This window comes from Lissotriton vulgaris, chromosome 7 (genome assembly GCF_964263255.1).
Source record: "Lissotriton vulgaris chromosome 7, aLisVul1.2, whole genome shotgun sequence".
In the NCBI taxonomy this organism is placed as follows: Eukaryota; Metazoa; Chordata; class Amphibia; order Caudata; family Salamandridae; genus Lissotriton; species Lissotriton vulgaris.
In genome coordinates this window covers 1,715,943,923-1,715,961,230 of record NC_141695.1, presented here as the reverse complement: position 1 = coordinate 1,715,961,230, position 17,308 = coordinate 1,715,943,923, and the positions used below count along the sequence as shown (strand labels likewise).

The window sequence follows — 17,308 nt, the reverse complement described above, 5'->3', positions numbered from 1 at the left end:
CTTTTTAAAGAAGCTAAAGCGGTACTGGGTGTAGACTGTGCGATTGCTCATTATCTGTGCTGTTGCTTTGTGATGTCAATATACTGGAAGTGTGCGACTCAGAAGCACAAAATCATGCTGCTACATCTCTTCTGCTAGTCTCGGTTCTTTCTATGTCTAGAAATGTTTTCCCTTCCCCCACTATCCTCTCTGTATTCTCTCCCTCTGTCTCTTGATATGTCCTTGTTCCAGTTAAGACCAGTTCTATGACAGCCAATAGGGCACACAAGGCCGTGTGTCTATCGTACTAACATCCAACTTCTGTAACTTTTCATAACACATTTTCTCCACTACCACTATAAAATGGTTCTATAATATATCTTGAGCACCAAATCTTGCATAGGGCATACATGTCCCGCAAACCTGGCATCTCATCACTGGCTGCGAATAGTCCCATAGAGTGGTGCATCTAGCTTATTTATCAATCAATCTATCAATTAGGGATTTATAGAGCACAGCAATTCACCATTGAGACTCTCAAAGCGCAAGAGTAGCTAACTGCTTTGTAGTGAATTTTCATCTAAACAACCAGGTTTTGAGACCGCTCCTCAGTTCCCGGAACAATGGGCGGTCCTGAGGTCATCCCAAGCTGTGGCTGTCGGGTGTGAGATGAAGAGTCTTCCGATGTTGCTTTGGCAAATCCGGGGAGTGTCTGCTAGGAAGAGGGAGGCGTAACATAGGTGTTTGGTTGGCTGGTGGAATGTCATGCATTTGTTGATGTATGTTGGTTCTTCGGTGTGCAGGGCTTTTTTTGTGTAGACCAGCAACTTGAACTGGCATCTCTTTTGGATCAGGAGCTGGTGTCGTTTCTTGAGGTGCGATGTGATGTGGCTCCGTGTGGGGAGGTGGAGTATGAGTCTAGCCACTGAGTTTTGGATTGTCTGCAGTCTCTTCAGGAGGTGTGCAGTGATTCCTACGTAGAGTGCGTTCCGATAGTTCAGCCTGCTTGTGATGAAGGCCTGCATTATGGTCCTTCTGGTGTTGACTGGGAGCCACCTGAAGATCTTGCAGAGCATGCATAGGGTTTGAAAGCAGGCGGATGAAACTGTGTTTACATGTTTCTTCATATATAGCTTGCTGTCTAAGAAGATGTCGAGGCTGCTGGCATTGTCTGTCGGGTGGGGGATGGGCCGAGCTCAGCAAGTATGCATCCTTCCATGGTGAAGTGTTGTTCCCAAAGATGAGGACTTCTGACTTGTCTGTGTTGAGACATGTGTCCTTCATGCAGTAGGCGACATTCATCATATATCTGTGGAGGTTGCCTCTGGTGGTGGAGAGGTCGTCTGACAGCGAGAGGATAAGTTGGGTGTCATCGTAGATGATTTTGAGTTTGTGTGATCTGGGGGTGTCGGCCAGTGGGGTGATGTACGTGTTGAAGAGGGTGGGGCTGAGAGTCGATCCTTGAGGGGTGATGCAGATGATCTTCTTGGGTTTTGAGGTGAACTGTGGGAGACGGATTCTCTTCGTTCTTCCGGCGAGGTATGAATCGGTTAATTAAAGGCATCTCCCTGGATTCCGATGTGGTGGAGTCTGTTGATCAAGATGTGAGGGGAGACAGTATCGAAGGCAGCCGACCGTTCCAGCGGGATGAGGGATGCCATTTCGCCACGGTCCAACTTAAAGTAAATTAGGCTTTAACTCAGCAAAGAATTCCAAAGTGCTCGAGCCAAGAGACACACCATCCATCAAGCACGGAATTCAGATGCATATCAAAAATATCTATTATTAGATCTATATTGTCGAAGTGTGCGTTAAAGGAGACCATTTTTCACATATTGTTCTATGAGCTCAAAATACAGAGCGCTGAGCTAATGCACAATGTATCTTTCCTCTCTTTCGACCTTTATTTACTATTCTTTCCCTATTCACGTTCCATTGTCTACCTCGCCTTCCCCTCACCCTTGCTTTTCTGCTTTTATTCCACACTCTGGTGCTGTCCAGGCCTTTCTGTTACATTCTTTCTATGTGTATGATTTCCCCAGACCACCTGGTTGCCCCTTCTCCCGTCTCTGTTCCCATCACTTTTGTATCGTATTCTTCTTTCATCCTTATGTGTCTTTCTTCTGTTTCCATCAGTCTCTCCATGTACTTTATCCCCCATTCTACCATTATTCCATCTCTCTCTCTCTCTCTCTCTCTCTCTTCTCTCTCTTCTCTCTCTCTTTTCTCTCTCTCTCTCCCCCCCCCCCCCCCTTTCCCGCGTCCCTCTCTGTTTCTCTTCCTCTCTATCCCTCTCTCATTCTAACACTGCTCCTCCCCGCCCCCCCCCCCCTTTCCTTCTTCTGTCTAGCTCGCCCCCTTCCCTCTGTCTGAGCTTCCTTTTCCTCCCTGGGTGAGTTATAACTTGTTTTGACAATTCGCGCACTTGTTGGCAGCGCGCCGCCCTCTCCGAACGCACCGGCACATTAAGGGCCTGACAAGTTAAGTGCCGGCTCTGACGTCTGTAATGTAATAATCACAGGCTCAGCTCCTGCCTGCTATGCGTTCACAGACCTCCTACTAATTCTTTTTTATCCGTCCTATATATATATATTAGTAGGTTAAGACAGTGGCGTAACATATGCCCCCCAGCCCCTGCGGTGCGGGGGGCTCGAGATCCAGCCCCCCCCCTGAGCAAAAGTGGTAGGTGGTGGGTTGGGGAGGGGCCCCCCTCCATGTACTCTCCAGGGGTGCCCCCTCAAGTTACGGTACGCCACTGGGTTAATGCCCAATCTGCAGAACTCTCGTTGAAAACTGCAGGCTACAGAGGTCAATGCACCTGCTGCAGAGATCTTCCTGTAACTCATATGCCAACGGTTCAAATCCAGCATGAAATCTCATGGTGTGATTCCGCGCCTTTAGCACGAGCTCTTTGTTTAACCTACAGGGTACAGGTACAAATCAAAGGAAAGTAGCACACGGGGTTAATGCGCATGCTACAGAGACTTGTGCTTTACCTGCAGGCCATAGGCTCTAATTCCTTTGTTGATACTTGTGTAATATGTAGGTGTTGTATATTTATACTTCATTCAATATGGCTACTTGGTGTCAGTAGTCCTTTCTTAGTGTTTCTATCTTCCCAACAAGTTTACATTATCTTTGGAATAGAATATGCATTTGTATGGCTGAAAGTTGAAGCTGTTTTACAGTTTTGTGATGCCACAGTTGGTCACATGTTCCAAATCAACCCAGAAAGCAGGGCACAAGATGTATCTGTCTGTACGAGTATTAATGCGAGTAACAATGTAAATATCACTATTTTTTCAAATGTAATTGTTTTATAGCGCAGCTGAACTAACTGATTTACTCACGGGGCTGAATCTCAATCAACACATTACTGTCGCCACACACATTAAAGGGCGCATACTCGACCAGGCATGGTCAGACAATTTGGCTATGACTAACCCGGTGGTTACTCCTTGTATATGGTCTGACCATCATTTTATTAATCTTGTTATTAACAATCTTACTAGGTTCAAAACACCCTTTTGTGATGTTGGATCAGCTAGGAGTTGGAACACTATTAAAAGTCAATTCCTTGAGAAAGTGACCTACACAGTTCCGCCTGCTCCATCTTCTATCAACCATAGGGAGAAAGACTTATCCGATTGACTGTTGGTAGCTAGCAACAAACATGCCCCACTTAGGAGAGTGCACCAAGCACGTCGCCACAAGGCCCAGATATTGGTTTTCCTCTGATTTAAAGAAATTAAAATTAGCTCCGCGACAAACCAAAAGGAGGTGGAGAAGTAAATATCTGCCTGATGATAAAAGCATCTACTTAGCTGCACTTAGAAATTACAAAAAAACAATCCTGACAACTGAAGCTGCATATTTCTCCTCAAAAATTGTTACCTCCACAAATCGGTCTAAAGAAATCTTTACGATAGTTAATGAACTATCTTACCCCGACAGAGTGACACTAAAACCTACCCCTCTTACACACTATGTGACTCTCTGAATACATTTTTTATTGATAAAATTAAAGCCATCAAGACCAGCATCCCAATATGTTTGAGCCCTGTATGTCCAACAGTACCTAAGAATTTCTGTACCTTAGAACAGATTCCAGGAATAAGTCAAGAAGTATTTTTGGACCTGCTGATAAAAGTGAAATCCGGCTCACCCGGGGACCGCTGCCCCCCTTGGATCCTAAGAGAAGCCTTTTCTGTTCTCCCTGGCCCAGCTATGTCCCTTCTGAATGAGCCATTGTCCCAGGGCAATGTACCCAACACCTTCAAGGAGGCTATTGTCATTCCCCTCCTGAAGAAGCCAGGGGCGGATCCTGGAAATCTGACCAACTTCCATCCTATTTCCCTGCTGCCTTACCTGGCCAAATGACTTGAAGCCCTGGCCAGATGTCTATCTGCATTCTTGGAACAGACCGATTATCTGGACACCCATCAAGCAGAGTTCCGTCCAGCCAATTCCACAGAGTCTGTTATACTGACAGTATCGGACACCCTTCGGGGGAGGCTGATAGGGGCTCTCCGCAGGCCTTGATGCTGCTGAACCTCTCCACAGCATTTGACACGGTCGACCATAATATACTGGTCGACCGTGTCAAGGAAGCAGGATTTCAAGGCTCAGCCCTTGAGTGGATCTGCTCCTTTTTAGGAAACCGATCTCAGGCGGTCCGCCTAGGCCAGTTCACAACCCCCAAGATGAGTACCACTTGCGGTGTTCCACCGGGCTCCTCACTTTCACCTCCTCTGTTCAACCTACACCTTCTTCCTTTTGTTTTATGCCCTGAAAGTAAGGAAAATTTGCACTTTCGATTATGTGGAAGATTTCCAACTTGTGTTTTCCATTAGTAACTCCCCTGATTCCATGAATGAATTTCGGACTACGATGCTGTTCATCCGTAACTGGATGAACAGCAATCATCTGAAGATAAATCCAGACAAGATGGAAGTGATTTTAACAGGAGGTCCTCTGAACTTTTGGAGTGCCCTCTTCAGGCCTAAGGAGCTGGGACAGTCCTCTTCCCCTTCAGCCCCTGCTAAAACATTGGGGGTCATAATTAATAGTGACCTCACAATGAAGACTCAAATTGGCTCTGTGATATCAACGTGTTTTTCCAGCTGAGAAAAATAAGGAAAATTAGTAGGTTTCTTACACAGGAAGCTAAAATACAGGCAGTCCTTGCTATGGTGATATCTCATATAGATTACGCCAATTCTCTATACTTTGGCATTCCAGCTTATTGTATTGTAATAGTATTGTAATTGCATTTATATAGCGATTACTACCCCTGACGAGGCGTCAAAGGATTAGTGGTGAAATAATATGGTGAAATATGAAGTAATTTCAGTGGTGGATATTAGTCAGTTACTTGGAGTGAGAAGAATAGCAGAGGGATAAAAGGGGAAAAAAGATTTGCATTCATATTACCCCTGATGGGTGTTGAAGCGCTTTTATGGCGAGTACTGTAGCACGCCACTCCGGAACCCATAAAGGACTAGTGTTGAAAATTAGTATAGTATAAATATGAAGTAATTTGAGTAGTGGATATGTTATTCAGTTATTGGGGTAGTATATTAGTATAGTTGAATATGGAATTTGAAAAGTGAATATGTTAGTCTGTTAATTTTGATTGAAAGGGATAATGGAGGGATAAAAGAGTGATTTTTTAGGTCTTAGCAGTAGGAGGAGGCTTTTGGATGAGTAAAAAGGAGTTTTGGAGGGAAGAGTTTAGAAAGGTTGTTTTAGGGGATTGGTATACTAAAAAAAGGGGTGTCAGATGATGCAAGGAGGGGTAGAGTAGGAGAGAGTCTAGAAAGGGTTATTTTGGCGATCATAGTAGTGGTATGGGGTTTGGGATAAATGAGAGAGTGGATTTAGAGGATGTATTGATAGATGTATAGGATGAGTGATAGGGTAGTGCATTGGAAGGAGTAGTAGAAAGAAGTTTGAGATGAGTCAGAAGGTTGGGCTAGAAGATATATTGAGCAAAGTATAGGCTGAGAAATAGGGTAGTGCATTGGAAATGTTAAATATGAAGAAAGTGATAAATATATAGATCCATAAGTACAATGAAAGTATATAGATACATAAATGAGGTAAGTATATGAAGATTAAAGATATTGATAGAGGCACAGGATGAGAAATAGGGTAGTGCATTGGATATGCTTTTTCAGGAGAAAAGTAACAGACACAGAGATCCAAGTACATGGAAGGTACATAGATGCACAATGGAAGTATGTAGACCAAAGATGATTTTAATTTATGTATTATGATTTTTTCTCTTAACATTTAACATTTAACATGAGCTTCGATTGGAATTCCATAGAGCCTATTATCAAGCCCATTATCGCCACTTTATCGGCAGTTTCCTGCCGATAAAGCGGCGATAATTTTATCGCCCAGGCTTGATAATATGCCCCGTTGTCCTCGAACCTTTGGTAAACCCGAAAGCTCTGTTTGTGTGGTGCTCCTACAATTCTTAGGATGAGTATGAACCAGTAGGTCCTTTAAATTTTTGCTCCATCTCAATGCAAAAAGGTTTTTTTTTTAAATGTTGCTTTCCTGTATTTAGCATGTACCAGTGTTTTGTGATCAATTTCTTAATGATATTCGAATAGCTGGAATCCGTGGTTATACAGATGAATCTGTTTCTCAGATGTTTATGGGTTGATTCTAACAAAGCCTCCCTGTTGTTATTTTTATTCTTTTATTAGTTCTATTGATTACATGCTCAGGGTTATTAATTTTTATGTAATTGACTCATTACATTTTTCTAATGTATGCTATATGACGTCAGTTGAGACCAATACTATGCAAATGGGGAAATTGCCACACTGGTAAGTTTCATTTCTTATGGTTAAACATCCTGAGGCAATATAACATGGCCCATAATGTCTGAATCAATATATGTGCAGAATCTCCAGTTATACCTGTGTCTTTCAAGGGGAATATCATTTGCCATGATTAGAATACCAAATGCAGAGTGCAACCTGTATTTTTTAGAATGTCAACGTGCGCTAAACCTGTCAGTGTATACAATTCTGTTATGCTAGGTAGGTTTATAAATGTTATATTTGGGAGATTCACAATTACGGTTTCTAGAGTTAAAGCAACACGTGACTGTGCTTTGTTATAGATGCCACGGTTAATCCCTTCGCCACGGGGTTAATTCCCCGCGGCGCGGCGGGGGGGAGGGGGCCGCGAGCAGTGCCACGATACTCATAATGACTCCAGCTCGTCATGACTCAGCCCACTCAATGGAACAACCATACAGGAGGGGAATTAGCCCCGCTTGGGCGTTCCACGGCCGTTATGACGAGCTCAGCTCGTCATGAGCACAGCTCCATTGTGCCTCATGACGAGCTGAGCTCGTCATGAGCGTCGAAGAGGTAATATGTCTAGTTTATACTACTTAGTGGCTTGTCTACTGCAGTTAGTCACACACCAAACTTCATCCACATTTGGGTCGTCAATTCCTTCAGGCAGGGAACTCAAGTCAGAGGCATATGTACTGATTAGCTTTCATTTGTTAAATCTCACAATGCACCCAAATGAACTTATGATTGGCCTGCTAAACATATATCTGAGGTCTTAAGATGATGTAATTTCTTGTGATTCCACTTTCTTTAAGGTCATGGACTATAATGCAACTTACTGTGGTGTCACTTCCTGTGATGTCACACGCGATGACACACAACGTGATCTCACTTGCAGACTGCCTAGTCCCCCCACTTCTTTTTTTTCGGGCTTGTGCCCTGCTAGAAAGATAACTTGAAGGCTTATTATACCAACAGCAGGTTTAAACACACAGGTTTGTTTTCTGGCCGGGTCAGCTTGTGCTTTTGTACCATTGGACTGAAGTAAACAAAAAAAATGATGGGTGGAATGCTTGAATTAATCTCAGAAACTGGTAGTTACTCTGGACCAGATCCTAGTCTATTGGTTTTTGACCAGCATTCCATCTCGGATTAGACCCAGCCATATGCAAATCAGCCATGGTTGTGCTCCAATGGGAACTGTCCAGCCTGATCTAACAAGCAAGGTCTTCTCTGCCCAGGAACACAAGCAAGCCAGGACCGGTTTCGCCCTACTTGGGGCTCTTTGGCTAGGTGCAGCTTGGTTCCAGTGGCACTGTGAGGGGGCCTCGCCTGGCAGTTTGTATGGACTGTTAGCATCTGGAGCATGGTTGGTACTGATTTGCATAAAATTGGGCCTTTGTCTAGAAAGACATGGTGGGTGAAAAATGATGGACTGGAATGTGGCCCGAGCGATTGCCAGTGGCTGAGATTAATTCAAGAATTACTTCCAATACCTTGATGTAGTTGCAGTTTGGAATCATTACAATGAGTGCCATTGAGTTCACAATTGATAACACCAGCCTTCCTGGTGCAGAGGTGCTGGTCAGTGAGCTAAAGTTGCCCTATGTACCAAAAAGTGCCCAGTACCGCTGGCCCTGCTGCAGTTTATGGTGTCTGGTCTATAAAAATGTTGATTAACTTTACCCCATCTTCTCCTTCCCTCTCCCATTTCTTTCTTGTCTGAACAGAGGAGGTTGCTCCGGAGACGGTCCTTGTCCAAGAGCGTGGGGTGCACAGCCTGGGCCTGGCCTGGCCCGGAAACCGGAAGCACGTGCAGCGCTACCAGGTGCTATACGGACCGCTGTCGGGCCACCCTGTCCACAGCATCACTCTGAATGGGAGTGCTGAGGGAGTGGTCCTGGGCCCCCTGAGACCGAACACCTCGTATCTGATCTCCGTTCGAGTAGAGCTACGCAGTGGGCGGTACCGGACCCTGTCCGTCACCGAAAGGACACGCCCAGGTCTGAACTCTGCTTACATATTCATGAGCAAGTGCACAGCTATTTTCCACTCTCCTCCACTGGGCATGGGCGGGGCCAAAGGGGCGGTTGCTCCAGGTGCAAAATTCTCAGGGGCATTCTTAGGGGGGCAAAATGTTAAAAGAGAAGAGGATGGATACTTGCCTTGCCCCGGGTGCTACCAACCGATGCTACGCCGTTGCAGCTTCACATTCACAGAATCCTTACCCAATCATGTGGAATACTAGCACACTTCAGGAAGGCCAACCTTCCAACCAGAAAGGTAAAGATGCCTTCAAGGGACTTTGTTCAATCTAAGTTTTGTTATTTAAAATTAATATGAGAAGAACCAATTTATCGTCCTTACAATGAGTGAATCAAAACTGATCAAATTGTGTTGTCAACATGAAACATATAAACAAAGACACAGGGTGTATATGAAAAAAGTGTTTTTATCAAATAATTCATTAAGAAAAATCAGCTTCATATACAGACAAATAAGCGAATAAGATTTTAGGACTGTGGGTACACATAAAAATAAATTGCTAAGTGACTCAACAGAACCTAAAAGGCACCTATCCCAAAACACATTGAGTAAAACAAAGCAAGGGATGAAGTGCAAAGTCGAAGTTTCGGTTTCTTAGCAGTTATTTGATGAAACCATCCTCAGGACTGTAATCAGTTCAGATCTGTATAGAAATATTGTAGTCTGCAAGTTAAAAGATATTTACAGTTACAATATTACATTGGCTATATTCAACACACCCTGGTGACAAAACAATTACACTAAACTGTAGCGACAAAAGACATTATATTTACAACATATACGTGAACATAAAGTTCATGCTTCTAAAGACAATATCACTTTGTGGTTCATTAATTTAAAAGACAACAAGCATTGCATTGGTTTAATCTGTCCACAATAAACATTTACTTCTCATGTTCTATTTGTAGTAAAATCAAAAACATTCTAGAACCATTTTGTGTTCAAACAAACCATTTAACTCTTGGGTTGAAAGACCTATATTACATCAGGGTCATTGTATCCATATCAAACAAATGGGCGCATACATTAAATCATTGCTATGACGACTTCATAGTTGCAAATCTATATGTTCAGCATTAATGCGAAATCATTCAGTTAAAGAAATTATATATAGGATGTTATATGAAACCCTTTATGAATCAGTAGTAGGGTCCATCTATTAGTCTAGGTCTGTATGCTTTGTAAATACCTGTTTGCGGATTATCGTCATCCGCAAGAAGATCTTGGAAGGATCACAGTATCCTAGGGACCTGACTGGAAATTAAGAACTTATATTTTAGATCTGTGTATTAGTGGTCACAAGAAAAAAACCTATTTAGATGTTAAAGGACATACCTATCGAATGCGGAGATCGCTCATCCAAGTTGGATGTAGCGTCTGAACTTCACTCACATAGGGTTCACGTATTCATACACAGTAGAATTCATCTAGAAAAAGTAATGGTAAATATTTTCACGATGTATTCAGTTTTTATAGAGAGAGACCATTACTACTTAGAGGTAGATCTTACCCAGTGTATGTTAGGTGAATTATTATCAAATTTCTGAGACAAATCAGGGGTCGATGCACATAATTTGCGCTTAAACGAGCCTGTGAGCAGTCAGAGATCCTGCAGTGTCTGTCAGAGGGTACAAGAAAGGGTGCACATTAGATGCTAAAGTTTCTTAAATCTATTGGCATTATAATACTTGTAATAGCCTGTGGAGCATCCCACGATATACAATAGTCTTAGGCTTAAGCTTTAGGTGGGTCACTATCATTTGTGCTGTGCAGACAGTATTTAAGCGGGAGCGACCTAGCGACCTAGTTATAGACAGACACTGCAGGATCTCTGACTGCTCACAGGCTCGTTTAAGCGCAAATTATGTGCATCGACCCCTGATTTGTCTCAGAAATTTGATAATAATTCACCTAACATACACTGGGTAAGATCTACCTCTAAGTAGTAATGGTCTCTCTCTATAAAAACTGAATACATCGTGAAAATATTTACCATTACTTTTTCTAGATGAATTCTACTGTGTATGAATACGTGAACCCTATGTGAGTGAAGTTCAGACGCTACATCCAACTTGGATGAGCGATCTCCGCATTCGATAGGTATGTCCTTTAACATCTAAATAGGTTTTTTTCTTGTGACCACTAATACACAGATCTAAAATATAAGTTCTTAATTTCCAGTCAGGTCCCTAGGATACTGTGATCCTTCCAAGATCTTCTTGCGGATGACGATAATCCGCAAACAGGTATTTACAAAGCATACAGACCTAGACTAATAGATGGACCCTACTACTGATTCATAAAGGGTTTCATATAACATCCTATATATAATTTCTTTAACTGAATGATTTCGCATTAATGCTGAACATATAGATTTGCAACTATGAAGTCGTCATAGCAATGATTTAATGTATGCGCCCATTTGTTTGATATGGATACAATGACCCTGATGTAATATAGGTCTTTCAACCCAAGAGTTAAATGGTTTGTTTGAACACAAAATGGTTCTAGAATGTTTTTGATTTTACTACAAATAGAACATGAGAAGTAAATGTTTATTGTGGACAGATTAAACCAATGCAATGCTTGTTGTCTTTTAAATTAATGAACCACAAAGTGATATTGTCTTTAGAAGCATGAACTTTATGTTCACGTATATGTTGTAAATATAATGTCTTTTGTCGCTACAGTTTAGTGTAATTGTTTTGTCACCAGGGTGTGTTGAATATAGCCAATGTAATATTGTAACTGTAAATATCTTTTAACTTGCAGACTACAATATTTCTATACAGATCTGAACTGATTACAGTCCTGAGGATGGTTTCATCAAATAACTGCTAAGAAACTGAAACGTCGACTTTGCACTTCATCCCTTGCTTTGTTTTACTCAATGTGTTTTGGGATAGGTGTCTTTTAGGTTCTGTTGAGTCACTTAGCAATTTATTTTTATGTGTACCCACAGTCCTAAAATCTTATTCGCTTATTTGTCTGTATATGAAGCTGATTTTTCTTAATGAATTATTTGATAAAAACACTTTTTTCGTATACACCCTGTGTCTTTGTTTATATGTTTCATGTTGACAACACAATTTGATCAGTTTTGATTCACTCATTGTAAGGACGATAAATTGGTTCTTCTCATATTAATTTTAAATAACAAAACTTAGATTGAACAAAGTCCCTTGAAGGCATCTTTACCTTTCTATATTTACTTACCCAAGCCCTCAAGGGTATTCCGGGTTGCTCACTTCCTTAATAATAACCTTCCAACCAGACACCACAGTGCCCACTTAGCTTAAGCACCCTCCCTCTTGCTCCTTCTCAACTCACCCCACTACATGTAAAGTGCAACAAGGTATTGCACGATAAGCGCGTGATTCTGGTCATGACGCACAACTCTGACACACTTCCCATATAAGCCTTACTACAAACCCACGTCCTTCCACCCAACTACAAATTACAGAGTAGTGTGATATATGTCTGCCTATATAAAGGCAACTAAAATACAAAACAATAGTCTATGTAAGGCCCACCTTGTGGAACAGAGACTGTTTACAGGACATATAGATCTGTGCTTGTGGTACATTCTGGTCATTGCATATACAGATCTGTACATGCAGGTCACTGCAAGTACAGATTGGGTCATGTGGTACACTGGTCGTTTCATATTCAGTTCATTGTATCTGGCACACACTGATCATTGCATAGGTGCACGAGGCACAGAGAGACTATTGAATGCACAGTTATTTTCCTATGGCACACAGACCGTTGCTATTAGACATGGAGGACAGATTGGAGAATCTCTGGTTGAAGACCATGTTTCTTCAGAGAAGGAATGGGTTGAAACGTCTCATCACCATTAGACATAGATGACAGATTTGGTTGATGCATGCTTTCGTTACTGAACGTAACTTAAACCAACAAAGTAGCTTTGGTTGTTTTGATAAAGCCTTGCCCCCAGTCCCAGAAGCACGCTGAGCGACGCCCCTCTGCAGAGGCGACTCACACAGGTATTGTTGTACACCCAAGCGGGATCCCTCTAAGTTGAAATACATGTTTGTAGTTCACAAAATGTGTATAAATATGGCTTATCTCACATGTAAAATGACACCAGTGCTGTGTAACTCTGCACCGGTGTTGTGTAATTTTACAACAAAAAAAGAATTGCTCACATGGACATTTTGTGGGTGCTACAAGGTATTGACACCTGTCTAAGTAAGTGATCACTCACTACTAACCTGTGAGGTTTTGTGTATTGACAAACGTTTAGCAGGTGGGAAACATCTTCTACAATGCAGTCAATACAACACAAGTTCCATGACAACTCATGCCATTACAACGCATGCCATTACAACGCATATCCCTCACTTACTAACACCTTCCCTGAGGTAAGCACCTGGCAGTGAAGTAGTTTTTGTTATAATGGAACATGCGTTGTAATGGAAGTTGCGTTGTAAAAACTCCATTGTAAAGGTATGTGTTTTAATAGTTTACATTGTAAGGTCATACATCCTTAGCAGGTACATTCCAATGCTGGCTATAGACAGAGAAAACACAATCAAGGGCAGAAGTAAATCCCTACCAGAATGAGAAAGGGGAGGGATCATTCCCAAAATTGATGGCACTGTAGGGGAAAATGTTTCTCGTGGGAAGATTTTTTTTTTAAGTGCAAATGTTCTTACGCAATGGACTTATGTATGCTTATATATACAGTTATTATATTTACACATGAGTAAATGGGTATGCATGCAATTTACAAAGTATTCCAGAACGACTCCTGTGAAACTGTGACCCCCGTTTGGAGCCACAGACTTACTAGCAATGTGTAGAGGGATGGATTGGGTTGTTCATCTTGTAACTTGTAGGCACGTATATTTTCACACCAGCACATGAGCACTTCTGAAGCCCCCATATGTTCAGCATGTGTTTTGAAAGCTTATGCTGAACCTCAAAGTTTTATTCAAGGGATGGTGGGGGGGGGGGGGGTACAAAACGGAAGCATCTACCTTTTTGCAGAACATTGTTGTTTTCTATCAAGTTGCAAATAAACACTAAGAACAACTCATGAACAAGATCTTTGATTGGCTGTTTAGGAGTAAGCACCAGTAATACTTAGACTGGGGAAAGTGGTACAGACCAATCACAAAATGGTGTAATGGAATTCCTACCTTGGGACTTAAAACTTGTTTTGGCTGAAGAATGTCCATCTATCATTATTTGTTTGCCTCTAACATGAATTTGAATATCTCCCCCAGTATTTGGATGCATCAATGAGAATCTAGATGACTGAGGAAGTATTTGGTTATCATAACCGGTATTTAGATATCCCAACCAGTATTTGTCTGTCTCGTCCAGTATGTGGTTGCCCTAGCCAGTATTTTTCTGTCTCGTCCAGTATGTGGTGCACTAGCTAGTATTTCTCTGTCACGGCCAGTATTTGGTTGTCCTAGCCAGTATTTGTCTGTCTCAGTCAGTATTTGGTTGTCCTAGCCAGTATATGGTTATCTATGCAAATATTTGATTGTCTCTGCCATTATCTGGTTGTCTTTGTCAGAAGTTGTCTCTGTCACTATTTTATTCAATCAACCAGTATTTGGATGTCCCAGCCAGTATTGTGTGTTCTCCATCATTACTTGGTTCTCTTAGCTAGTATTTAGATGTCTTTGAAAACATTTGGTTGCCTGTTCCAGAATTTGGATGATTCAGCCAGTACTTGGTTATCTCTACAGTATTTGGATTACTCAGACAGTGTTTTGAAGTCTTAGTCAGTATTTGATTGCCTCGTCCAGCATTTGGATGGGTTAGTAAGTATTTGATGCTCTCTACTAGTATTTGGGTGAGTTAGTCAGAGTTTGATTCTATCCGCCACTCTTTGTATGAGTTAGTCAGTATTTGATTCTATCCACCAATACATGGATGAGTCAGCCAGTATTTGGTGCTATCCGCCAGAATTTGGGTGAGTTAGTCAGTATTTGAAGCTATCCTCCAGTATTTGGATAAGTTAGTCAGTATTTGATTACATCAACCAGTATTTGGATTTCTCATTCAGTGTTTTGATGTCTTAGTCAGTATTTGGTTGTCTCAGCCAGTATTTGAATGTATTAGTCAGTATTTGATTATATCCACCAGTATTTGGATGAGTTAGTCAGTATTTGATGCTATCCACAAGTATTTTGGTGAGTTAGTCAGTATTTGATGCTATCCACAAGTATTTTGGTGAGTTAGTCAGTATTTGATGCTATCTGCCAGTATTTGGATGAGTTGGTGATTATGTGGTTATATCAAGCAGTATTTAGATCTCTCACCTAGTATTAGTTGATGTCTTAGTCAGTATTTGATTTTATTCACCAGCATTTGGTCGTCCCAGCTACTATTTAGTCATCTCAGCCAGTACTTAATAGTCTCAGCCATGGCAGGGTATGCTCAGATATGAGTCCCTTGCTCACTTTGCCACTGGATTCAAGCAAGCCTGGCTGAAGACGGCTGTAATGCCAGAAACCGGTCCTAGGAAGCTTGTTTCCGGTCCAAGGAAGGTATGGCTTGGCAGTTCGGGCTGGACTGTTCCCATGAGGCACATGGTCAGACTGATTTGCATATGGCCATGTCTGAACTGGGGTGGCAGAGTGGGCTAAAGAACGGTGATGGATGAAACCCAGATCTGTTGACTGGGTATGAGTGTTTGATTGGTTCAGATGCTCTATCCATCCCCACCCCGTTTTGTAACGCTTTGTTCGCCATAAGTTGGCAGGGTATGCTCAGACGTGAGTCCCTTGCTCACTTTGCCACTGGATTCAAGCAAGCCTGCCTGAAGATGGCTGTAATGCCAGAAACCGGTCCTAGGAAGCTTGTTTCCGGTCCAGGGAAGGTATGGCTTGGCAGTTCGGGCTGGACTGTTCTCATGAGGCACAGGGTCAGACTGATTTGCATATGGCCATGTCTGAACTGGGGTGGCAGTATGGGCTAAAGAACGGTGATGGATTAAACCCAGATCTGTTGACTGGGTGTGAGTGTTTGATTGGTTCAGCTGCTCCATCCATCACCACCCCCTTTTGTACTGCTTGTTTCGCCATAAGTTGGCAGGGTATGCTCAGACCTGAGTCCCTTGCTCACTTTGCCACTGGATTCAAGCAAGCCTGGCTGAAGATGGCTGTAATGCCAGAAACCGGACCTAGGAAGCTTGATTCCAGTCCAGGGAAGGCATGGCTTGGCAGTTCGGGCTGGACTGTTCCCATAAGGCACAGGGTCAGACTGATTTGCATATGGCCATGTCTGAACTGGATAGGCAGAGTGGGCTAAAGAATGGTGATGGATGAAACCCCGATCTGTTGACTGGGTGTGAGTGTTTGATTGGTTAAGATGCTCCGTCCATCACCACCCCCTTTTGTACCGTTCAGCCAATAATACAGCTTCTCAGCCCGAATTTTGATTTCTCCAACAACATATGGTTGTCCCAGCCAGTATTTGATTGACTAAGCGAGTATTTAGTTCTGTCAGCCAGTTTTATATTTTCTTCACCAGTATTTTTTTGTTTTCACCAATATGTTGTTGTTTTAGGTAGTAGTTGTCCATGCCAGTATCTGAGGGTCTCAGCCAGTATTTGGATGTCTTGGCAAGTATTGGATTTTTTCAGACAGTATGTTTTTGCCTTTTGGACGTTTTTACCAGAATTGTGTTGTCTCAGCCAGTATTTGGTTGTCCCTGCCAGTAATTGGAAGTATCAGCCAGTGTTTGGTTATTCTTGGTATTGTTTGGATGGCTCGGAGCGTATTTGATTATTCACTCAGTCAATTCCCTTGTATCAGTGTCCACCAGCATTCACAGTGTTATTTACATCTTCTTCCAAAAAGGTATTTCTTCTGATTCGAAAACAGTAGAAATCTGGAAGTCATGGAACCAGCCAAGGACCCTGAAGAAAAGGCAGAGTTCTTAAGGCTATGAGGTTACTATTGTCAATTTTCATACAGCTGCCTGAACTGACTGTCGGGTGCTACTTGTCTCGAAAGTTGAGAAGCATAAGCAACCGGAACGATCTTACAATTATACATAAAGAGACTGGACACCGCTTGTACACCACGATTCACGGTTGATCTGTGCTCTTATGGAAATCCAGGTCTTGGTTTTTGCCCGACCACAAGGCTCTCTGTTCTCTATGTCAGTCGCGTGATGGAGGCCTGGGAGCTGCTCTGTGGCAGGTTTCAGTTGCCCTCTTGTTGTCCATCTTTTGAAATACTTGGAGAAAGATAAGGTACAAGAATACCAAAATGAAACCGCATCGTGTCTACGCGGGTAGCCTGGTTTCCAAGACCCACTAGGGTTAGCCGGCATGTTGTGTTGATTGTGATGCAAGGAGGCTGTATGATGTACTTGAATGTTGTGGATCCTGAGATGGGAGACAAAGGCGCAGTCAAGTGGTTGTAAAGAAGGTCAGAAATTCAAAAATGACTAGAAATATCTAGTTTTTA

At 42.3% G+C, this 17,308-nt stretch overlaps 1 protein-coding gene across 1 annotated transcript in view; it reads left to right on the top strand.

Annotated features, from left to right (window-relative positions):
• Positions 1-17,308, top strand: part of LOC147706390 (von Willebrand factor A domain-containing protein 1-like) — a 127,734-nt gene that overhangs the window by 74,337 nt on the left and 36,089 nt on the right. The window contains exon 4 of the mRNA XM_086929075.1: positions 8,531-8,803. Within this exon, the coding sequence (XP_086785201.1) occupies positions 8,531-8,803 (273 nt within the window). The remainder of the gene's footprint in view (positions 1-8,530; positions 8,804-17,308) is intronic.